This window comes from Daphnia pulicaria, chromosome 10 (genome assembly GCF_021234035.1).
Source record: "Daphnia pulicaria isolate SC F1-1A chromosome 10, SC_F0-13Bv2, whole genome shotgun sequence".
Lineage (NCBI taxonomy): Eukaryota > Metazoa > Arthropoda > Branchiopoda > Diplostraca > Daphniidae > Daphnia > Daphnia pulicaria.
The window spans coordinates 3,427,229-3,449,950 of record NC_060922.1 but is presented as its reverse complement, the minus strand read 5'-3'; the positions used below and the strand labels follow the sequence as shown (position 1 = coordinate 3,449,950).

The following is a 22,722-nucleotide window of genomic DNA, read 5'->3' as shown; positions in this document are numbered from 1 at the left end:
TTTCGCCCCTCCCTCCCCCCTAATAAAAAAACCCTTCCCATCCATCTTCAAACTTTCAAAAATTCCCGCCAATTTGACGGGAAAATAGGCCTACAAGATTTTTTTTCCGCAATTTCATTCATTCATTCATTCATTTCAATCAGACATCTAAAAGCCTATTCGTCTAATGCATTGTATAAGAATTTTTTCATCACCCTCTCCTTATTCGAAGTCGCTCTTATTCATGCATCTTAAATGTAGAAGAAGAAATTTTCTTGAATAACAATGTTATTAACGGCTTAATTTCTTTGTTACGGATTCAATTCAAATTCCTCTTCAAATTTCCGCAAATTTCTCTTTTTTTTTTCTTAGGGAAGCGGGGGTAGGCCCCCCCTCCCCGGTAGAAAAATCACCCTCTTCTCCCTCCCTCCCAACTGAGTTTCTTCTTATAATTAAAAATAACGTTAAAAAAAATAATTTGAAAATTACTTTTCAAAAGTTTGAGAAGCTTTTGAAACTTTAAGAAACTTTGCAACACTATTTTTTTTAAATATCGAGAAACTTAATACATTATTTTATTATCCGAGTTAGTACAAGTAGAATAATCCGCAACTTCAAATAAATCAGAACCCTTCCCACACATCTTCAAACTTTCAAAAATTCCCGCCAACCAACGAGAACAGCATCCAATCCGGAAAAACAGCATTGCCCTTTTCCGGCTTTTCGACACAAACTTCGGTGGTATGGCAATAAACTCAAATGGCAGCAAGTGCGGAATTTCCACACTTGCTGCCACTTGACTCGCCGACACCAACCAAAAGTTTTTTTTTTGAAATTAATTCAAAATTAATTTCAGGTAGGCGCGGGTAGGCGTAATTAATTTTGAGAGCACCGGTGATGTGGCAATCAAACTCAAATTGCAGCAACTGTGGAAAATAATTCCGCATTTGCTGCGACTTGCTGACTCGCCGACATCACCGACTACTCTGAATCGTTTGCCCGTTTGACAAGTCAATATTAAACAAACGCAGGCGTGAATAAACTGCAATACGATAACTACCTCCTCATCTAGTAACAGACCCGCCTTTGGACGAAATTGGAGTGACTATTGTTGTTGATGGTTGATGCTGGTTTGAGTAGGAACGTGGGTTTTCTTTAGATTATTGTTTCACCTTCGATGTTGGAAATCAGCTGAAATCTGAAGCTCGTTCACCACTCACCAGTTCCTTCTTTTTCCCATTTTCAGGCCCAATTCAGAGAATAGTTAAACGCTGTATTGACTATTGAGAGAGAACAAACGATACTGATTTTTACCGCTGTTTTTGGCCAACTCTTTGGCTCTCCAAATGAGCCAAAGAGTTGGCTTAGGACATCTCTTTTTCAATATTGATTTCAATGCGATCACGACCTTCTTCCTTTTTCACCGCTCTTTTTTTTCTATTCGAAACTTTTTTTTTTACCTTTTTGGCGTGTCATATGTTATATAATAACGGTAACACAAATAAAAGAAATGTACAAAAATTAAAACCATTAACCATTTTTTTTAAACTTTTTATTTTATTTTATTGAAAAAAGAATTTGATTCGCCGCTGTCGCCAAACACTCAGGGGGAATGGCGAAATAAATCGATTCAAGTAAATGAGAGATTGTAATATTATATGTATGGTCAGTCACCGTTGATCGAATCACATATAACACATGTATCATGTAGCCATGTACTAGTAAATTTTAGCCCGTCCAGGGCCGGTCCTTATAGTCTAGGGTCCCGGAAATTATTATTTTTAAAATAAAAAAAAAATACCGTGAGAATCAGCGTGAAAAACTGATTCTAATGAGATTTGTTTCATAGGAATCCCTTATTCATGCACCAACCCTATTGTTCAAAACAGGTTGTCACTGGAGGCGAAGCTAATGAAAACCATCGCCAGTCGATCATCAGCCTATATGAAACCGAAATAGGTTATAGAGGCTAAATCATTTATTAAATAAAAGCACAAATCTTTTTTTAAATTCGGACTATTTCACGGCGCATTTCTCTTCAAATCGCTTGATTCATTTGGCGGTTTTGCGTGTTGGCGCCGAGAGATTTTTTCGTACAAGTTTTTTATAATTCGAGCGAGTGCGAGAAGAAAAAGTGAGTAAAAATGATGAATGAAATGAAAAAGAAATGCATCTTTATTTATATCTTCTTTATAATATTTGTGATCCAACATTTTTCTTCTTCTTCTTCTTCTTCTCATGTTCTATGTGTTTTTTTCCCTCTTTCTTCTCTCCTCCTTCTTCCGATGCCCAGGGGGTCTTGATGAAATCACGCCTAAATTTGGCGATGCAAATGAGATGATGGCGAGTGTATATATACAACAGCGCATGTGAGTATAGAGCCCGAGGCATCTCTCTCCTCCTCTCTGGGCCTGAATGAATGGGCGATATAAGGAATGCCACACACAGCAACAACACACACACACACACACACATCAGACAGGTATTTATTTTTATTTCCTCTTCTCCTTCTTCTTCTATTCTTCTTTTCCTTCAAACAAACCAAAAAGAAAAAGAAAACAAAAAATATTCATTTTTATGATTAGACATTTCGCCATGCGCGCGCAACTTGTGTTAAAAGTTTGGCTGACTGGGCGGTTCGCCGTGGTTTGCGTGTTCGGGAAAAAAAAAAAAAATCTTTCTTGCTATATGCACACGTATCCTTGAAAAAAAAAAAGGAAAGATAAAAGATTGGGAGAAGGAGGAGGAGATGGCGGTTATTCTAGTTGGGTTCTATTTTTATGAATGAGAGAGAGAACCCACAGATCCGTGAGTGTTTGGGCAGGCACGCGCTCAGGAGAGAAAAATAAGAATATAGAAAAAGAAAACAATTGTGAACGAGGTGAGCCACACAGGGATTAATCCAATATAGATAGAGGGACTCCCGCAACAACAGTCTTCCACATAAGCGGAAGAAGAACGCGCATCAGCATAACGAATCGGATCCTATTTTTGCCGAGCCGGCGGATGATGAACCGCAACGACGGCGCGCGCGCGCAACTCTTTTTTTCTTTCTGTCCAGGATATTAAACGAGCTAAACGGTTTTGGTGTTGTTGTTGTACAACAACAACACAAGAAGATGAGAGAGTCTATGAAGGGCAGGAAAAAGGTGAGGGTGCGGGACTATATAGATATGCTCACCTTGGACGCGCGGATCCCCGCTGTACACATCTCAGAAGACGACGATGATGAAGAGATGAATCGCTGGAAAAACGAGAAAAAACAAAAACGAACAAGAGAGAAGGAGAGAAAGAATAAGAAGAAATGATCAAGGACAGATATTTATATTTCTGCGTGTGTCTTTTAAATAATTCTCCTCTTGTTGTGGTAATTTCAATAAAATTGGAAATATAATGGCCCGACTGGCCTTATATATTCCTATATCCATATACCAATAGGCCTGCGTATTTACCGATGACCCTGTCCGTTTGTCTCTCATTTCCTCCCGTCTCGAGGGAGACGGCCAGACGTGAATTTCTGAACTTTTTTTTTCCCGTTTGCTGCTAGGCGGGTGATGCTGTTATTGTTGGGCTGCTGATACAGCTGCAGCAGCCGCCTGCCGATGCTGCGTGACTTGAACTTTTAACCTTGGAGCGCCTCTCTCCTTCTTCTTCTTCTTCTTCTTCTTCCTACTTGCCATCTTTCTCTTCTTCTTCTTCTTCTTCTTTTCTCGTTTTCTTTCCCGTATACAGTCCCGCACCCGATGCAAATGACCGGCATGGTATAGCCATCAACTCAAAGCAGCAGCTTCTTCTTCTTCTTGGCTTTTGGGCCACGACACTGGGGTACTTCCTGCTGCATTATCACATAGACACCATCTTCTTCTTCTCTACGACTTTTTAAAAAGATACATCCTCCTTATTATTACTTGCGTGTGCCGTATAGAAGTCACATACAACCACCCCCGCACACGGAGGAGTAGTAGAGATATTTATTACACATTTTGACTGTGTGGGTACGACACACACACAAACTATGACCGGCCCAACGACGACGGAGATTTCTCATTGGCTCTTTTTATATTTTTAAACACTTCCGGAGAGATGAGTTTTTTTTTTCACGAAACTTTTTTCTTTCCTTATGGTCTCCTCTCTCTCTACTTATTTCATACGTGGATAAGATAATATTATATTTCTTTTCTCTGCGGAGCCGGAAATCCGCTTCGAAAAGATAAAAGAAATAAAAAGGTTTTCTTTTTTAATAATTAATAATCTCATTTACATTTTGATTACTGCAGGGCTTTTATTGGTTCATTTCGTTTTGTTTCTTCTTCTAGTTTTGGGTCGACACCTGAAGCATGTCGACATGCCCGCCCATCCGCCGTTTCCTTATCGTTTGGTAGTGCTAAAAAGGTAGACAAGTACAACAGCATTTTAGAGACTGCTGGCAGACTTTTCACTCCGATAAAAGGAGTGGCCCCCATTATGTAACTATATGCACTCATGACCGCAAATGCATGTTCAAATTCAAGCCCAACTTTTTGTACATTGCGGGAGATATTCCGCAATCTCTTCGACAACCTCGTCAAGAGATAAAAACATTTTTGCGCGCATTTGGTTGTATTTTCAAGGAAGAATATTTGACTGTATAAATTTATTTATTTTTTCCCAATTTTATTGCTGGCGTAATATGAAGATGAGACGACTTACGTATGCGGCCCTGAAGTGTCGTCGTCGTCGTTTAGGCCGTTGTTCTTTTATTATTTTTCGTAGCCTGCCATATCTTTCAGCGCGATTTAATACATCCGTTACAAGGAGACGCTCGGCGCCGGTTCCGTTTATTTTTTCACGACGGCGACAACAGGTTGACCGACGAACTAACGTCTCGAGGAAATCGGTCGTCGGAGACACACATACAGCAGAGAGAGGTTTCCCTGTTGCGCAATATTACCCCGCCGGATAACTTTTGGCTATCTCCAACGATGACCGAATTCATTACCATAATCAAGCCCCTTTCATTTTATATTCCCCCCCCCCGTCTGTGTGTATATGTGCATACATTTATTTGCTGCAGAGCCTCCATCTCAATACGCCAATGGCCCATTGAAGAAAAAAGAAAGAAAAAGAAATATTCGAAAAAATTTACTGCGCTTTTTTTCGTGTATAGATGGATGTACAACGCACAATATACCCCGCTGGTTAGAATTACCGATGCCGAATTTTCAATCACGCATCCGGCCGAATATTTGTCTCTCTCTTTTCTTTTCTTTTCTTATTCGTCGGTGCTATACGGTCGTCTCTAGGCCCCGACCATTCAAAAATCTCGCAGCGTCCAACTTGACAGGCTCTTGTGAATAATTAGACGCGTGCACAGCTCCGTGTGTAGAGCCTATACACAGATCCGGAGAAGAGGCAGTCTCTTGTATAAAACATTCACAATGGGGACGACAAAGGAATAGAACGCTATCCGTAGTGTCCATCACCCAAGATGGAAACCGAAACGCCAAGAAGAATAGAAAAGAGGTAGGCGCACACATTTCGGTTGTCCGTCATCGTGTACTCCCACTCGACGTGGATATACATATCCCGACCGATGATATACCCCCAGTGTTGTGTGTTATATTATCAGCCTTACTATACAGCACCGAGATGATGATGAAAGGAAAAAATGTGATTTTCCCGCAGTGGAAAATCTCTCGGCATCGGCTACCACCACGCGATTCTCCTATCGACCAACTCGACTTGACGCGTTCGTCTTTGATCGCCAGGCATTTTATATAGACGCGTGTGATGTGCTTTGCCTTTTCTTCTTCTTTTACCCATTCGGGGAAAAATGAATGTATACATTCTCTCCCGCCTCATACCCTCGGCTTGTGTGAGACTGGAAGATGAAGATGTAATGGTGCTCGATGCGCCAAGCGACGGACGACCGACGACGGTGGAATTGTTGTTGGCGGGTTTACAGAGAGAAAACGCCAGCACATTCCTCGATTATTATCCTCCAACCGAAGAATAATAAGATAAACATTCATACCTATATGTACACACACAGAGAGAAAGAAAAGGAATAAGTGTATGGCCTTTTTCGTCGGAAGAGTGAGACGGCCATTTTTGTATATAAGAGAAAAGTTCTTTTTATACCGTCACTTGTTCTATTCATTTTCTCCTATTGTGTGCAGTATCAACTTAATATGTAATAACTAAACTATGGGAATTTCCCAATAACTACGTTCTTAAAATTATTGATTTATTTAGCGCGAAAATTCAAAAATTGAAAAAAACAACAAAACATCTGAGCGGAGAATCAATTGAACGACAAGAAAAATCAATCAAAGCGTTGTTTGTTATTTATTGGTACGTGTCAAAAGTATAAATGTATATATGTATAATATGTATATCGATAAGTTGTTGTTTTTTGTTTTTTTTGGCCAGACGCATGACGTAGTGGATAGAAAGATGTGATAGAGTATAGAAAACAAAAACAAAAATACAGGTTGTTATTATTGAAAAATTTGTTTTATTGGTATTTTTATTTTGTTTTGTTTCTTTTTGTCCGAGTAAAAAAAAGAGAAAAAGAGAGAGAAAGGAATATTGCGTTTGTGTGTCATGTATGTATATATACTTGATTGGTGTGAGTAGGATAGGTGTATATGTATAGTTATACTAGTTTAGGTAGTAGTTGTGTGTGTGTAATAGGCAACTGGGAACTGTGGAGATTGTAACACGGCACAAACTGATTAGCCAGTGCGACCAATATAGTGTCAAAAAGTAAACAGGGGGACATACAAACAAAAATATTATTGGCACATATTTCAGAATATTTGCAGGCGTTTCATTAAAAAATCAGAAATTCAGAGAATTATTTTTCCACCCCAATTGGAATATAAAAACGCGCGTACTCGCATCATCACATCAGACATTTTGGGTTTTTTTCAATTTTTTTTTTAACAAAAAAGGGAAATCAAATTTTTATTTAATACAAACCGAGGAGAAAATAAGACGATAGAAGGACGTCATTTAAAGAGGGGAAATACAAGGGTCGATAACAAAAAAGAAATCAGCCGTACATGGGCATAGAGAAATGGTGGTGGTAATCGTGAAAGAGCCTCAAATAAGGATCAGGGTCGTTTTCGTTTCGTGCGTGATGTCACCAGCGCGCGCGCACCGACAACAACAACAACAACAACAACAACATTAAAGGTTACGAAAAAAAAATGTCCAGGTGTTTCTTTTAGGAGAAGAAGAAAAAATGGTCCGAATTTTTTGGTTGAATTTGAAAAAAGCGCGCGCGGAAGATTCAAAAGTTTCATGCATTTATGGATGAAAGAGTTTTGTCGTGAGTTGGACTGAGTCGAGAAGGCTGCCGGAGCAAGTGAGCAGTTCTTTTCTTCAGTGTTATATAATAATACCGAAGAAAAGAAATCATCATAATTCTAAAAAGGATAGAGCAATTGTATGGTATTGATTATGTAACACACGACTTGGGCCTATATATGCGTTGAAATCTATTTCATTTTGGTTGACGTTGTTGTTGTTGTTGTTGTCTAGGAATAAATGTCGAAATGGAAATGACAAAATAACAGAGTCATTTATAAGCACCACAGTGAGAGACACAGGGAATAAACAGGTCAAAAAAAGAAAAAAACACGACCGATTTTGAAAGGGGGAAAACATTACTGGAATATGGCGTGCCGAAGGAGCTTGTCGTTTGGTTTATACAGCACATTTCGTAAAAGGAGAAAATGTATGTAAGTCGAGAAAAAGAAGACATTACGATGCATATACATTGAATAAGAAAAAAGAAAGGGACAAATCTTGTATGTATGGCCGGTGATTATTGTACACGCTAATGTCATAGTCAAAAGATGTATAGAGATATGATGGAGACGTATACAGGAAATGCGCATTTCTTTTTTTTCGTTGCAGCACACGGCACTTTTTCTTTCTTCTTTGGGTTGACCAAAAAAACAAAAACCAAAAAACTAAAAATTTCCATTCGACAAAATGAAGAAGAAAGAAAAATGATTATTCTAATGTGTGCGCGTTTTTTCTCTTTTTTTTTTTTTTTAATTCGTCGTATTATTTTATATGATTATTTTGGCTAGCGCCGCGTTTTGGTTGAGTTGGTTCTTTGTGCCAAAGCCGTATGGACGTTTCACACGCCAGGATATGAGAGAGAGAGAGTATACAAACAAAGATGCAACACAAGATCCGCTGGATATAATATAATAGTTAATACACACACACACACAGAAATCGCGAATTGATTTCTGTACAACTCGAGAAATGAAATGATGAAGATGTAACGAAATTTAAGGCGTCGGGTTTTTAAAAAATGTCCTCGCAGTCTCGATCGTTTCGTCGAAAAAATGTGGAAATAATCGTTGGCTTTTGTGTTTTTTCTTTTCGTTGCTACTATTTGGTTCATTCAGGTGGTGGTGATAATCAAATGATGTGATGATTAAGTGGTCGACGACGACCGACAACAACCGAAACCTCATTATAGTGTGTACGAGAGTACAGTACAGTAGTCGTTATTCTTTTGTTTGTTTTAGCATTTGGAGCCTTTGGGTAGGTGACGTTTCATGTGGAGGGCGAGATGATCGGAGCGGGCGAAGCAGCGCTCGCAGACCTTGCAGCGGAAGGGTTTAGCGCCCGTGTGTTTCCGGTAGTGACGGGTGAGCTCGTCCGATCGGGCGAAACGCCACTGACACTCGGGCCAATGGCAGCGGTACGGTTTCTCACCTGTCGAAACGACAACACAACCGAACCACACACAAAGAAAGAAATAGAAGAGAGAAAGTTATTATTTGTCGAATCAAAATGGGAACAAACAAGAAATATGACTAGTAGTTCATCATGTCTATACAGCACACACCGGTTTTCTATCTAACTGTTGGTATTCCCTTTCTATAGGCGAGCCTATCTGTCTGGTATCTATACTACCCCAGTATACTCACTACTACTACATGCATAAACAAATATGTTGAAAGCGCATTATTGAATGAAACCATAATAATGATGTCAAAATGCAAAAATGGAATTTCGAAGGAAACCCAAAACGGATGGATGTAGAAAATGTTTTCCAAGTGGAATTTTCAAAGTCTAAGAAAATCAAGAAAACAAAACAAAAAAAAAGGAGTAGTAGGAGTCAGACGGAAGAAAATGAATCGAGTTTTCCCATATTGGGGGTCCCTCTCGGACTTGATCGATAGCCACTGAGACACTCTCTTCGGCGAATAGCATATCCTTCTCTCTTCGTACGTACAATATACTCTTCCATTACCATATGTGAAGAACCCAGTCGAGGTTATAAATATACACACGCAGCGAGAGACATCTAATACTACCACCAACGTACATAACATAGGATATGCCTGAATAATATCATATACTCTCTATCTCTATACATACAACAACTTGGATTGTGTACGTAGCCTAGCTAGAGTTTAATTTAACTCGGCAGCTATAGAACGAATTCAAATCTTATATAATAGCATAATAGATTTATAAATCAAACTAACCTGTGTGAATTCTTTGATGGGCTTTGAGGTGTGAGCTCTTGGTGTAGACTTTGGTGCAGCCGGGAAAATCACAGTGATGAATCCTTCGTTTCTCCAATTCGGGGTTGTTGCGTCGATTGTATTTGACTGTTTGAAAGCAGCAGACGAAGACCAAATAAATAAATAGAAGCGGGAAAAGTTAGAAATTTGAAAAAAATGAATTCAAAACAGTTGGTGAAAGTATTTGAAAAAAACAAAAAATTTTACTTGTGGGCGGTTTGTCGGTTTCTTGTGATGAGCTGCTGGAAGAGGATGACGAAGAAGAAGAAGAAGAGGATGACGAAGAAGATGATGATGATGATGACGATGACGGCTGCTTGGTGCTGCGTCCGAGCAGGGTCGAATAAGGCGGCGGGGGTGGTTTGCTTCGGTGCGGCGAGTCCTGACTGGGCGAGCCGGGATCCGAGCTGGGCGGCGTGGGCGGCAGAAATCCGTTGGAGTAGTTGAACCGTTGGATGCAATGATGATTGAGGGATCCTTTGTTACCAGTCGCCGCCGACGCCGAGGAGGAAGACGAAGAAGACGAAGAAGAAGAAGAAGAGGAGGACGTGGGTGTCATCACGGACGACGTCGCCGGATGGTGGTGGTTGTGGTGATGGAAGGAAGACGAATCGCAATGAACCGATCGACCGTGTCCGAAATTCTCCATCGGATGGTCGTCCCTCGGTTCGATTTTCACTTTGCCACTGGCCGACGCCGCCGACGCCGCCGCTTGTTGTCCCAGTTCCAGCATCTCGGCGTTGTCCGGATCGATTTTACTGAGACTGGTCGTGATGTCGTCCCAGTCTCGGCTTTCGGCCAGCGACGAGAACCGCTCGGCCAGTCCCATCAGGAGTCCGCGTCCGCCGTCGTCGACGGCCTCCTCGAAGAATTCGTCGATCTGCGAGGCGCTTTCCCGACGGGCTTTCAGGGCCGACTCCATCAGTCCCATCATGTCGTCGCCGTCCGGATGGCTACTGCCGACCGATGACGCCGACGTCGGCAGGTTGGCGACGGCCGTGGCCGTGTTGACAGGCATGGGCCCGCCGGCTTGGTGGTGCTGCTGCAATGGATGTTGTTGCTGCTGCTGGGGCCAGTCCAGCTTGCTGAGCAGATAGGCATCCAAATCGCATCCCTGATTAGCCGGAAAAGAATTATAAATGAAGAGATTATTTATCAATCAGCTGGGCAATTGGGAGGACAACAAGAGAGTGGGGGGGGAGGAGGATATCCGATGCCATTATCACTTGAAATAATGGCATCGTTTCATCACGCCAGTCGGAAATGGCCGCAAATGGCTCTCTTCTTCTACAACATTCTTTTTCTCTCCCTTGGCAATGACTTGGCACAGACAGAGAACAAGTCAACATAGTTGAGGCTGTGACCTATTTGCCTCCTTCACGCCTCTTGCAGCAACTCCTCCCCCCTCAGCATTTCACACCCCAAACTCGATGGTTTCGTTCAATGGATTTCTAAGTGATCATGGGAAACTGATCTATTCCTATTTTTTTTTTAAAGAATCAACCAGCACAGCGCTGACGGACATTTCTGGCCACTCTCCTATACGTATAGGCCCGCCTTTTCTTCTCTTGTACCCACTGAATGGATCCGCTTCATATCCGCTTGGATCCAGCAACAAGTAGATGAGCTCCGTAGATGTATACCTTCTAAGACATGCTGTCTGTACACTCTGTTAACTGTGTGTAGAGCTATCGGCTTTCAATGAAGTGGCTAGGCGCTGACATCATCATTTCCCCCAGCACTTGAGAGAGTGTGTCTGTGTGTGCTGTGACTTGAGCGTGACCCCCGGGAGTCGAGTGAAGAGTATAACACCACCCCCCCCATTCCCTCCCTAGATGGAAGGCATATCCCAACCATCAGCAAGTGTCTAGCTGCTGGTGGTGTATATTATTACTACTTGTCTACAAAAATGTCGAAGGCAATATTATACGATATAAGTATATACTTTGCGCTACATGTATAGCTCACAGATTATTATTGGTATCTCCGCCTACTTATATTCAAATCTGGAAAATCTGGATTTTTTTCCCAACTACTATTACGTAATACTTTTTTGAAATTGCTGCAACCGAAATTTCTAGTTTGGTGTTTCTGGCATTTCATTGATAAATCAACGATGAAATGGTTTGAAAAAGAAACAAAAAGTTGTTCGAGACCTGGTCCCACCTGTTTTGACACACTCACTATACACACGCGTGCGTTCTGAATGAAATGTTCCTCATCAATTCTCTAGACGAAATTCTTGTACATAAAGAGACGATTTCACCCGGACTGCCGTTGATGATGGCGGTGCTGGAAGGCACGAAAAGAACCAAACGAAGGAAAAAAAAGGCGATATTTATAATAGTTATAAAAGTATAGGCCAGAGCAGTCGGGAAAAAAAAAGACTTGTTCTTCTGCCCGTTTCGTTCTATTCGCCGTTGTTGTTGTTGTTGTTGGTCTCTCTCGCATCTCGCTGTGTTGTTTATTGGTGGCGCGCGGTGCATGGGGAGTTTTTTTTTTTTCGGGAGAGAGAGAGCGTGAGTCGATAAAAGAGCCAATATAACCCGAGGGTATGTATAAGTCTCAACAGACAACCACCACTACCACATAGCCCCTTTTTTCTTCAAGTTTCACGTTTCATCGAGTCATACGAACGCGGCCATCTTGTCCTCGGGATTTGATTTTTTTTTTTTCTTCTGTCCCTTCTCTTTGGGGTCCCGCTTGTACTATTACCGCGCTCTCTCTTTCTCTCTCTTGATTCGTCCGTTTTCTTTTTCTTTTTCCTGATTTCGGGATATAATCTGAACGGATTATTATTAGTTTTGTTTGTCCCGTTGTATAAGACATTCCTCTCTTTCTCTTGTTATAAATGTGTATAGAGCTGATGACGGGAGGCGGCCAACAAGTGGATTGACCAAGTTCACATCATTTCCGAATAAGAAAAAGCCCAACCAAAAAGAAGAAGGGGAACAAGTCAAATGCATTGTTATTGCATTACAAGCTAGATAAAAAGCAGCGCGCAAGAGCAACACAGCGGCGATCAATAATAATGGTAATTGGCCGACTTGATGGCTAATCTTTCTTATCGCGCCGGATATCAATAAATAAGAACCCAACAAAAATTCGATTGTTCTTTTTTTTTTTTGATTTTTTGTTTTGTTTCTTGGATATAAATTCCTCCGACTTTTGGCAGTTTTGTAAAAGTTTTTTTCCCGCAGACAGACAGACAGAAAATATTGGCTGGAGGTCTGGAATCAAAGAATGAGATCAACAGAAAAGACTTGGCTACTACAAACTATATTGGCTAACTACTACGCAATATCTAAAACATTTCTAACGAAATTTATTTTGGGATTAAATTTCTACCCCCAAAACAATTTAATTTGTTTTCTTTCAAAAGAATTACGCTCTGTTGTTTGTTGTTGTCGAACGAACAACAATAGCAAACAGCAACCACAGCGGGACAAGAGAATTTTTGTCTTTTTTTTTTTTCATTTCCTTTTGAGATTTTTTTTTCTTTTGATGGCATAACGTTGGTGCTATACGGGACCGCCAGGGCGGGATGTTTATGACTTTTTCCCGAGCGAAAGAGTTTTTTTCCGTGTCATAACATTTCACACACATAACACACACACACACACACACACACACGCTCCAGTCCACCACAGCACACACATAAGAAAAGGAGGAATCTCGGAGAGCAGGGCAGCCCGTCATCGTTCCGACAACAAAATGTCTACACAACGCACTTGAGCGAGACATTACGCACGCCCGCACATGCTCGCACATGGAGTTGGGACATTCGATCAGGGGACCCCCCTCCTTCTTCTCTTTTTTCCCCCCCAACAAGAGTCCAGCAGGACGAAGAGAAAAGAAAAAAACAAAAATTTTGTTTTGTTGTTTTATTCTCTTCAGATTTGTTTTTTTCCATCTTGTAAACATGTATAAGACGAAATAAATATATGTAACGGACGTGCTCGCAACTTTTCATCGTGCAATATCAACATAATCTCTGTAGGGGGGAATTGCTGCAGCCAGCGCGAGCTATAAGATATGTTTTTTTCACGCAACTATATCCCGCCAGAGAGAGTGAGAAAAAGATATATAAGAGAGATAAATAACGAAATAAAATAAAAATGTTCATATATATTTTTCCGTCTTTTTTATATTCTCGCCGGTTTGTTCCTGTTCCTCTTAAGTTCTTATGTGGTGGTGGTGGTGGGGCCTTTTTTTTTATCTTTGAATCCGACAGGGCGAACTTTGAGTCCAAGTCCAAAGACGGGCAATCGTCGTAAATTTTCACGAGTAAACCGAAAAAATAGTAAACACACACACAAACACATGCAGAGAGTCACAAAAAATTTTTTTTCCCAAAAAATCTTATCAGCTATATAACAGCGCGGACTACACTCTGTGTGTGCTGTGTGCACCGTATCGAATTCATCTCGCGATAAATTTAGAAATAGAACCAAGCGACGTCATTGCAATTTGTTTGATTCCCTTTTTGAAAATTCACGAAAGTTTCAAAAAAAAAATTCGACCGCCCTGAAAGTTGCATCCATCTCTCTCTCTTTTCTAAATTTCAAAGCTCGTTTCTTCGGCGTCTCAAAGAGATTGAGAGAAAACATGGCATTGACCATTGGCCGGCAGCGACCTACTTCTAATCCCGTCGTCCAGCAGGCACTGGGCCGTTATTGTGCGCGCGTAGTATTACCGCGAGCAGAGAGAAAAGAGTAAAACCAGAATGAATGGGACTAGGCGGTTTCAATGAATGAATGAAATGAAATGAATGAATGGGCGACTTTTTTTTTAAATAATAGGACTGACCTCTTGGAGACTCAGGTGGACGGCGGTGGTGAGGAAGCCGTGAGATCCGCAGTTGCTGTCGCTGGACACGACTCCGCTGACCCAGGGCTCGTTCATCGGCGACAAGTCCAATTTGGGGGCCACCGAGCAATCGGGCACGATCTGATCTTCTTGCTCGTCGGCGAACACGTCGTTCATCAGATTGTTAACGCCGCCGCCGTTGCTCAACAGGCTGGCGGCGCCGATCATCATGTTGCTGTGGCCGTTGCCACCGACGCCACCGACGCCGCCGCCGTTGACGGGACTACTGCTGCTCAACATGCCGTTCATGTTGTTGTTGTTGTGGTGGAACTTGTTGCTGGACGCGAAGAACAGCGACGTCGGACGTTGGAACACGTTGTCGTAGGCCGACATTTTCGATGATTTTAGCAAAACGAAAGAAAATTCGGTTTTTTCAAACGGATAACGAATAAACAAAATTTCACTTTCAACCAAGTTTTTTTGGGCGGAAAATTCTTGTACGGTGCACTTGTCTGTCAAAGATTTCGGTTTCACACGGTTGGCAGACGGTCGAGTTTGGTAGTGGTAGTAGTTGTTGGAGAATTCCGGTACAACATGATCATCCCGCTGGGGTCGTATCAGAGACAAGCCAAAAGCCTAAAATAAGGAACGACGAGAGAGAACTGGGCGGTGTGTATCGTGACGGGCGGCAGACTTCAAACTAAGCGCCACTTGTCTACCGCGTTCGCCTTTTGCCTTTTGCCAGCAGCACACAGCACAGACAGAGTTGAGAGACTCCCCTCTCTCTCTCTCTCTTTCATCTCTCATCTCTCCTCCCACCACCCGGCTCTTGCTCGGACTCTTTACACTTGTGTGTGTGTGTGTTGGCGTTGGAGCTAGCTGATGCTTGTACACCTCCTCTAGAAGCTGGGCAATATAGCCCAGCGCTTAGAGTCTCGGCTGAGACTGTCCTTCGGCTTCTACGTCTCAGACTATCGGCTGTTTGCCGTGCAGACCCCCCCGTTCAAGATGGGGCGCCAGCATCACCGATATTACGCACAGCACACGTTTATATGTCTATGCATTTTATATGCATCCAATAAATAGATAGATTTATACTGTAAATATACGCAAAGACATACGAGAGAACGAGAGACTTTCTACTCATTGATTATTCTCCAGAGATAAACGGAATTAGTACCGCGGGGCTCCCATCTTCTCCAGCTAATAATCCTTTCGCGGCTGATCCGGCCGTGTGTGCTGTGTCTGCTGGGCTGGCAGCTTCGTTTCTTTTCTTCGGTTGTTGTTGTTGTTGTTGCTGTTGTTAATGTGGTTGTCGTTTTGGTGACCGTTAAGAGACCAAAAGGCCTTCGATGGGCTTTTTATAGATGATGATGATGATGCCATGCAGATATTCCCGTCTCTCTACGCAACACAACACAAAAGAGCGGGTCAGAGCTAAAGCGACTTGGCCAGCCACTTTCTGACAGTTTGACGCGCGCGCGTGTCCACGGATAAAAATCCCGCGACGAGGCCGAGGCCTCAAACACTTTTGATCGTGCGGATAGCGGGACAAGATCATTAAAAGGATTGACGGGCGAGGGGAATAAACGTTGCGCGTGCTATTACGCGTTGTGTGTGTTGTATTAGGGCTTGTCCCCGTAAGCCTTTCCAATCAACTTGAACACTTTCGGCCATTAGAAGAAAATGCTTCAATCTATAAAGATAAACAAATCAAGGCTTTTTATTTATCCGCCCCATAACTATACTGGCGTAGAATTTCTCAACTACGTGACGAAGGCAGCACTGGGATAACGCCACGATTGCGTTTCCGTCCATCAAAATATATAAATGCACGGGAGGTAATGGAATGAAAGAAACATTATTATAAGTAGGGGAATACATGCAAGATCGTGCGGGAGCCGGCTAATAATATTCCATATGGAACAAATCAAAGAGCAAATGGGGGGGGGGAATTTGGTTTTTCTTTTTCTACTACATTGGGAGAGAGAGAGGGGCGGAACGACGCAATGTCTCAAGTTGAGATGTTGAATCCTCCTCGAGAGTTGGCGTGTGTCCGTGTACTGCGCCCCTCAACACTATTTAGGCTTATCTCTTAGCGCGTTCATGAATGGAGGAGGCCCTTTTTAAGGTTCCGATAAGAAACGAAAGAGAAGAAGAAAAAAGACGTCCACTGGCGCCCAACAGTCAACAATTTTCCCTCGCATCTTTTGCCCGTGTGTCGTGCGGAGCTAAGAAAACATTAACAGACGTGATAAAAAGAAATCCCCCCCTCCTTAACCTCCCCCTCATCTATAGGCTGTAGACACCAGCAGCAGCAGCAGCGGGCTTGCGACTCTGGGCCCGAAAGCAAAGTGAAGGTGGACAAATACCTTGTGTATAGCCCGTCGTCCTTATCTTGCAACTACTTTCTTTCTTCTTAACTGACAAGGTTTCATCATTTTTAACGGGGAAAACCTAAACCTTCTAAAACTTCTTTAATCTTTTTTCTTCCTCTCTCTTTTTTCCGTCGCCGGGAAAAAAAAAGCCAGTGACCCTTCTCCCCCCCACAAAGGGCGGCCCGAAACTTTTATCGCCTTGAAGATGATCGGCCCCGATAACCCGGCCAAAAAGCTGACCCATCACTCTGAGAAAAAAACAGATTATTTGGCAATCAGATTTCCGTTTTCGTTATTTTGGGTGATGAACAAAGTGTGGGCAGTGCGTAGATGTCGATAGCCATTTTTTTTTCCGGCTAAGAGCTGTTTGTTGAAGTAAGAAAATGTAACCCGCACAAAATCTACTGTGGCAAAATAAATAATGAATAAGTCGTTCACGCCGTCCGGTGTACATGAGGACTCAACCGCCATCTACAATACGAAAAGATAAACTTGTTGTCTGGGAGACAAACATTTGTATTTTCACCCAGTGTGTGGGTCTCATAGGAGTAGAAAAATGGAGAAGACTGGTCGGTTATTAAAACAAGAACTTATCCCATAAAATTGTACATTTGTCGAGGTGGAGGTGGTGGAGCCATGCCCATGACTCCTGGTGGAGGGGGTAAATTGGCTGGCGGACGCGGAATTCCGGGCGGAGGAGGTGGAGGAGCCATGGAAGGCTTGCGGCCATCCAGTTTGAAGGAGAATTGAAGAAAGAATTGTCTAGCGTCTTTGTTCCAGTGAGTCCAAAATTTGCCTTCGCTCTTGTCTACCTCTCGAGAAGGAATCTGAAATGAAGAATGGAACAAATGAAAAATCGAAGAAAACTTAAAAAAACTTAAATGAGTCTATCGAAACTTACTTTGAAAGCGATTGTTTCATATGGCTCTGCGGCAAACAAAAGATACTGCCAACGACGATCTGGAGGTTCAATACGCTGCTCATAGGCTGACATAAATCTATGTTTAGGTGCAACTCCTTCAGCGATTTCTGTATTACAGGTAAAAAGAATGTGCCATTAGTAGATGCCTAAATAATAATTCATAGGTACAAAATACATATGCAAGCTAATAAAAAAGTTAACAATTCACTTGGACATCAAAATTATACCTGGATAGTCAACTTGGAAAAGCATGCTCTGGTGACCAGAGTTTGGATCACGCTGCTTTGTGACTCTGTAACCTGGCCTGCCAATCTTCACAAACTTCCTGATGTCTACACGTGCCTTTTCCAATGATGGCTACAGAGAAAAATTACTCAATTATTGTTAAACTAGAAACAAAACAGAACAAATTATAATACCTGAATGGGGGAATCTTTAGCATCTTTGGCAGCTCTTCTAGCCAAATTACTTTGATGTTTCTTTCCTTGGGTGTGAGCTAGGTAACTTCCTTCGTTGTTGTGTAGTGTCAAACAAAGTTTACACTCATAGGTACCTTAATTAAACAAGATAAAAATAAAATGTTTTGTTGACAATTGTGTGTTTGTTCAAAATACCCAAATGATTCTTCATAAAATACGGGTCCTTATTGAGATCAATGGTTTCGAGGGCCAACTGTCTCAGACGCTCACGTCGATCTCTGTTTGATTCCGACCATGATGCTACACCACCACCTCCCGTTTTACCACCCACTCGATTTTGAAAATCCATTGTCAAGGATTGACGTCTCTCAACTTTTATTCAACTATTTTTGGACTAATATTTCTCTAAATTCAAAAATTATGATCAGAACTATGTGCAATGTGGAAGCAGAACACCAAACTAGGCAGACGCCGAAGGTTGTTGCTGAACAGCAATAACAAACTTGTCAGACTCGCACCGAACAAAAACGCGCCCAATACAAAATTGACTAAATCTACTGTAAATCAAGGCTAAATCAACATTTTATAAATTATTTTATTATTTTTTTTTTAATTTTATTGCAAATTTACTTTTTCTTGGCTGTGGTCTGTGGACTGTGGTGGTAGGGGGCTCAGTGTAATTTCGATGATCGAACTGAAAAAAGAGTTGAGAGTTCTAAAATAATAATAATCCCGATTCGTTCAGTCGAGCGCGGATGAAAAAACTGTTTTTATCGTTTTTAAGCGTTTTGATTGGATTGGGGGAGGTCGATTTAATAATTTGTATCGATACCCGTATGGCTAATTAGAAGATTAGTGTCGTCTGCTTTCGTCTTATGACTTTCTTTAGTCTTTTTTCTTTAAGTCTTTACTAGTTAAAAAGTATGAAAAGGAGACGAAGATTAAGATTATACAAAGAAAATAGAAAGATCAATTTTTTTAGAAATGCACGAGGCTGCACGAAAAATAGCACAACAAATAAAATTATTACAAAAATGTGGTCATCTCGTGTAAATATATGCTGTTTGGCATAATGGCAGGTAAATAAAACCAACTAACAGTACAAAAAGAATGATTATGGGAGCTTGAATAAGAGAAGCCTGTTACAAATTCTTGAAGTTTGAGTTCCTGACAAGTATTTATCATGTATCTATTTATGCAGTTCAGTTGGTTTGCACTATACTAACCTTTTCCCTTGCTCAGATCTGAGGCCCCCAGGAACCCGCCATCATGATCACAAGAAATGCAAGCTTGTGCTGCATGGTATCCACCTGTCATCAGCACCAATCTCAGTGTCATCGCTTGGGTAATGTTTTTCGTTTCTTTTATTAACCTGTGACCTGCTAGATGCATGACTCGCACAACTGCAGTAGCCTACATGGAAATCTTAGATTCTTTTGTTTATTAACAATTAGGGTTTACCCATTATCTCATTTCAACTTTTTCCTTACTTGATGTTTCTGGAAATATTTTCCATAACCAATTTTTTATTTTTCATTTAGATAAACAGCATCCCTTTTGATTGGAGAGACTACCGGTGTCTGTCGAGTTACGGATCGCTTCTTCCCCTGTCTTTAAATCCCCTATGTCCTCGTGTACACCCATGTGAGTGTGGGTGTATTCACGCGGACCCCCTTTTCCCTACCTCGCCTGGTGTATTCAACTTTCCTGTGGGTTGAGCACTTGTAGATGGATGCCTGGCCCGGCATGGCCGTATTTCCCGGGATTAAAGGTAGGACAAATGTATGTATCTTTATTCTTTTTTTGGTGGGGTTATTTGGTGGCGTTGATTATAAATCGTTACGTACTCAGTCACGGAGTGTTTTTATTCCTTAGCTAGGCGGTTGACTGAAAAACTGTTTTCTCTTGCCGTTTTGTTTACTCAGTAATGGTTCATTAGAATAACTCAAGTGTAGAACCACTGCAGAACAGGCCTGTTTTTGTACCTCACAACTCTGTCTGTGGGTACACAATCAAATTCAAAAATATTCGAACTTTAAACACTTCAAGCATAGTGCAACTATAGAATTTTTTTTTTACCAATAAGCGAGACCTGCCGCCACACCGGCACTTCCTTGCGTCTCCTCGTTAGAAAATCCGGAGAAATGTTTTCAGTCGAATTAAAAAAGAAAGTCCGAGTCAAGGAAGGAAGGGAGGAATTTTCCATGTTAGTACAAATTAAGGGAACATTTGTCTTGAAATTAAGTGAAAATGAACAAATACCAATGCATTGCAGACTCCAATATTCTGTGTATTTTCACAGCCCTCCACCACCAAATCCCCTGACTTGCATTTTACAGTGTCTAATAATGCAGTACACTAATCGCAAAAACACAAAAGAGTTATCTCTAGACGACAGGGAAGTTGACCAATCCACCAGAACCGCTTTTGCCCTTTAGCTGCAGCATTCCTAAATCAAGCGTAGCTCTGGAATCGGAGCAATAACCGCCGGCATACTGCCAACCCCATGCCGCCTATTTCGGATGCAATGGTATCTTGTAAACCAATAATGCGGAAATTAAAACCAAGACTTCCTTACCTGATATCCATTTCCGTAGGCGTAATTGTACATTTGCTGAATGGTCATGCCTCCAGAACAAGAGGCAGAAAATTCACCAATCGTAACCGGCTTATTCAAACCGTATGTTGAAGTCACGACCTGTTACCGTTTCAGTCAGAACAGACACAAATTTATAGGAAATTATTAAACACGATCATTATCAGTAGTCCCACCTTAAAAGGTGCAGACGCACTAAAAGGTGTGTAAGTATGAATTTGGTAGAAATCAAGTTTCCCTAATGTTTTCCCTCCAGCTGCAATCAGACAGGCATCCGTATAGTAATTTCCTGGCGGTTTGAAATGAATTCCAATTATAATTTAATCTGTTGATGTAATAATTGGACTGTGTGCAACAAACTTGTATCGGAGAAAACGTTTGTTTGACTGTACTGGGACCAAGTACCGACGGTAACTAAAGCTCCGGGATCCGCTGCTTTAATTGCTGCCGCCTGCCAGTTGATAAATAGCTGGATTCTATAGATCAATTAATCATTCGTTAATGAATCTAGTCGGAATTCAAATATTTTTTTGTAAATTAGCAATACTGTTTCATCGGAATCCATTTTCCAGTCCATCCGGCTCCTGAGTTTGCAATAGGTACCGTGTTGAAACAGCTATTGGCGTCAGGTTTATTATTATAAAGTAGTCCTTCCGGTTCGTTGACGATTTCCCAAGCTCCTAGTGCTGGATGAGCTGCAAGGGCTTTCACCATGGGCTAATAGTAAAGAAATAATGTTTTTTTTTTTTAAACTTAAATGCTTTAAATGATTATATTAGTCGTTGACTAAAACATAGCCAATGAAGAAATCGAAGAAATATTTACCGTCAAAGCCTTGTCAAGATAAGTCTGAAGTTTACTATTATCCCAGTATAGATTGATGGAATTCTGATTCCTAAGAAGGGCGCCGTTCCACAAGACAAAAATCACTAGAATATTTTTCGCCTTGGCAGAATTCAGGAATGATTTCATGTCGGGAATCAGGGTCCCAGTCTTATCTGGACCCAGGACATAGCCGTTTGCGTCGTAATTTGGAGTATTATCGCCTTCCACATGAAGCCAAACACCTATAAACAATGCATCGTGAATTATAAATCTGGAGACATTTTTTGAGTAACTTACGAACGCTGTTGCCTCCATTTGTTGCCACCTCAGCTAACCATTGCTCTAAAATAGTTTTTGAGTTTGCCGTGTACTGACCGTTTCCAAAGTCGTACCCATAAGAGTTCCACGCAAAGTTGACACCTGAAAGGAAAACGGATTTCCCATTGAACATGAGTTTGTTTCCGCTTACCGAAAGACGGCTGGCTCGAGTCAATTCTATAGCAGAGACAAACAAAATGACTATCAAAGAAAATTCGTAGAGACGCATTTTTGTTGCTTGACGTTACTCTGCAGCTCAGATACAGCTAAAGTACATCGGCGTTTAGGGTGCGCTTTTTAGTTGAAAAAGTCCATTTTCAATAAGTTACTGACGTCGCAGTCTGTGCTGTGCACTCTGACAACTGTTGCCAAACAAAACAGATGCCAACTAATAAATACGTAGGTATTTAAAACATATGGATCCTGTTTTTTTATGATTGTGTAAGTGCAGCAGCCCTTTACCTCAGGTATGGAGATAATGCCCCCACGGTTGAAGGGGAGGGGGGGAAAGGATATTCACTTAGTCATAACATTGCGTGCTAGCCGCTTCCAACTATATCCGGTATGCATTTAAATCTACACCCTTTCTGTAATCAATTGACGTCAATGTACAAGTTGCTGGGCAAAAAAAAGAAAGATCTGCTTAAGCGATGAATGGAGACAAATAGTAGAGTGCACCTTTTGAAATCCAGCTGTGCAGGTAAATGGCCAAAAGGGTTCCTACAGTAAGAACCGGTACTTGAGCTGGTATTATTTAAATCCTTTCCAAATGAAACCGGATCTGACAAAACTCTCCTCAAGTTTCCGGATCTGAAAAAGGCAAATATTATCGATATAGTATATCATTAAATAAATTTTATCAAAACAATGTTTAATATCCAGGCCTTCCTCGTATTCGAAGAGATATTTAATTCAATCTTGTAGAATCTTGTTT

At 41.4% G+C, this 22,722-nt stretch overlaps 3 protein-coding genes and 1 long non-coding RNA gene across 4 annotated transcripts; 1 reads left to right on the top strand and 3 right to left on the bottom strand.

Annotated features, from left to right (window-relative positions):
* Window positions 1-6,287: 6,287 nt before the first annotated feature.
* Window positions 6,288-15,107, bottom strand: LOC124314079 (transcription factor Sp9-like). Its single transcript, XM_046779096.1, has 4 exons — window positions 14,331-15,107; window positions 9,729-10,635; window positions 9,483-9,608; window positions 6,288-8,703 (listed from the first exon to the last, which is right to left on the bottom strand). The coding sequence occupies exons 1-4, from the start codon at window positions 14,721-14,723 to the stop codon at window positions 8,510-8,512; spliced, it is 1,620 nt and encodes a 539-aa protein (XP_046635052.1). The 5' UTR covers window positions 14,724-15,107; the 3' UTR covers window positions 6,288-8,509.
* Window positions 15,108-17,195: 2,088 nt separating this feature from the next.
* On the bottom strand, window positions 17,196-18,537 carry LOC124314227 (splicing factor 3A subunit 2-like). Its single transcript, XM_046779372.1, has 5 exons — window positions 18,245-18,537; window positions 18,050-18,183; window positions 17,858-17,987; window positions 17,610-17,737; window positions 17,196-17,535 (listed from the first exon to the last, which is right to left on the bottom strand). Exons 1-5 carry the CDS (start codon window positions 18,396-18,398, stop codon window positions 17,299-17,301), a joined length of 783 nt encoding a protein of 260 aa, XP_046635328.1. The 5' UTR covers window positions 18,399-18,537; the 3' UTR covers window positions 17,196-17,298.
* A 411-nt stretch (window positions 18,538-18,948) lies between these two features.
* Window positions 18,949-19,816, top strand: LOC124314354. Its single transcript, XR_006911180.1, has 3 exons — window positions 18,949-19,128; window positions 19,292-19,394; window positions 19,591-19,816. It is a non-coding gene; the product is annotated as an uncharacterized LOC124314354 (long non-coding RNA).
* A 502-nt stretch (window positions 19,817-20,318) lies between these two features.
* LOC124314150 (mannan endo-1,4-beta-mannosidase-like) lies at window positions 20,319-22,070 on the bottom strand. The gene is made up of 7 exons (XM_046779230.1): window positions 21,768-22,070; window positions 21,471-21,712; window positions 21,193-21,362; window positions 21,006-21,121; window positions 20,822-20,934; window positions 20,628-20,747; window positions 20,319-20,562 (listed from the first exon to the last, which is right to left on the bottom strand). Exons 1-7 carry the CDS (start codon window positions 22,015-22,017, stop codon window positions 20,437-20,439), a joined length of 1,137 nt encoding a protein of 378 aa, XP_046635186.1. The 5' UTR covers window positions 22,018-22,070; the 3' UTR covers window positions 20,319-20,436.
* Between the last annotated feature and the right edge of the window lie 652 nt (window positions 22,071-22,722).

Coding starts and splice junctions, on each gene's coding strand:
- LOC124314079 (XM_046779096.1), bottom strand. CDS start 14,723: ATGTCGGCCTACGACAACGTGTTCCAACGTCCGACGTCGCTGTTCTTC. Junction 10,636..14,330: donor TCCACCTGAGTCTCCAAGAG/GTCAGTCCTATT, acceptor CCGGCTAATCAG/GGATGCGATTTGGATGCCTA. Junction 8,704..9,482: donor CCATCAAAGAATTCACACAG/GTTAGTTTGATT, acceptor TCGTTTCGACAG/GTGAGAAACCGTACCGCTGC.
- LOC124314227 (XM_046779372.1), bottom strand. CDS start 18,398: ATGGATTTTCAAAATCGAGTGGGTGGTAAAACGGGAGGTGGTGGTGTA. Junction 17,988..18,049: donor CTAAAGATTCCCCCATTCAG/GTATTATAATTT, acceptor TTTTCTCTGTAG/CCATCATTGGAAAAGGCACG. Junction 17,738..17,857: donor TTTCCAAGTTGACTATCCAG/GTATAATTTTGA, acceptor CCTGTAATACAG/AAATCGCTGAAGGAGTTGCA.
- LOC124314150 (XM_046779230.1), bottom strand. CDS start 22,017: ATGCGTCTCTACGAATTTTCTTTGATAGTCATTTTGTTTGTCTCTGCT. Junction 21,713..21,767: donor AAATGGAGGCAACAGCGTTC/GTAAGTTACTCA, acceptor CATTGTTTATAG/GTGTTTGGCTTCATGTGGAA. Junction 20,563..20,627: donor CCTACGGAAATGGATATCAG/GTAAGGAAGTCT, acceptor CATCCGAAATAG/GCGGCATGGGGTTGGCAGTA.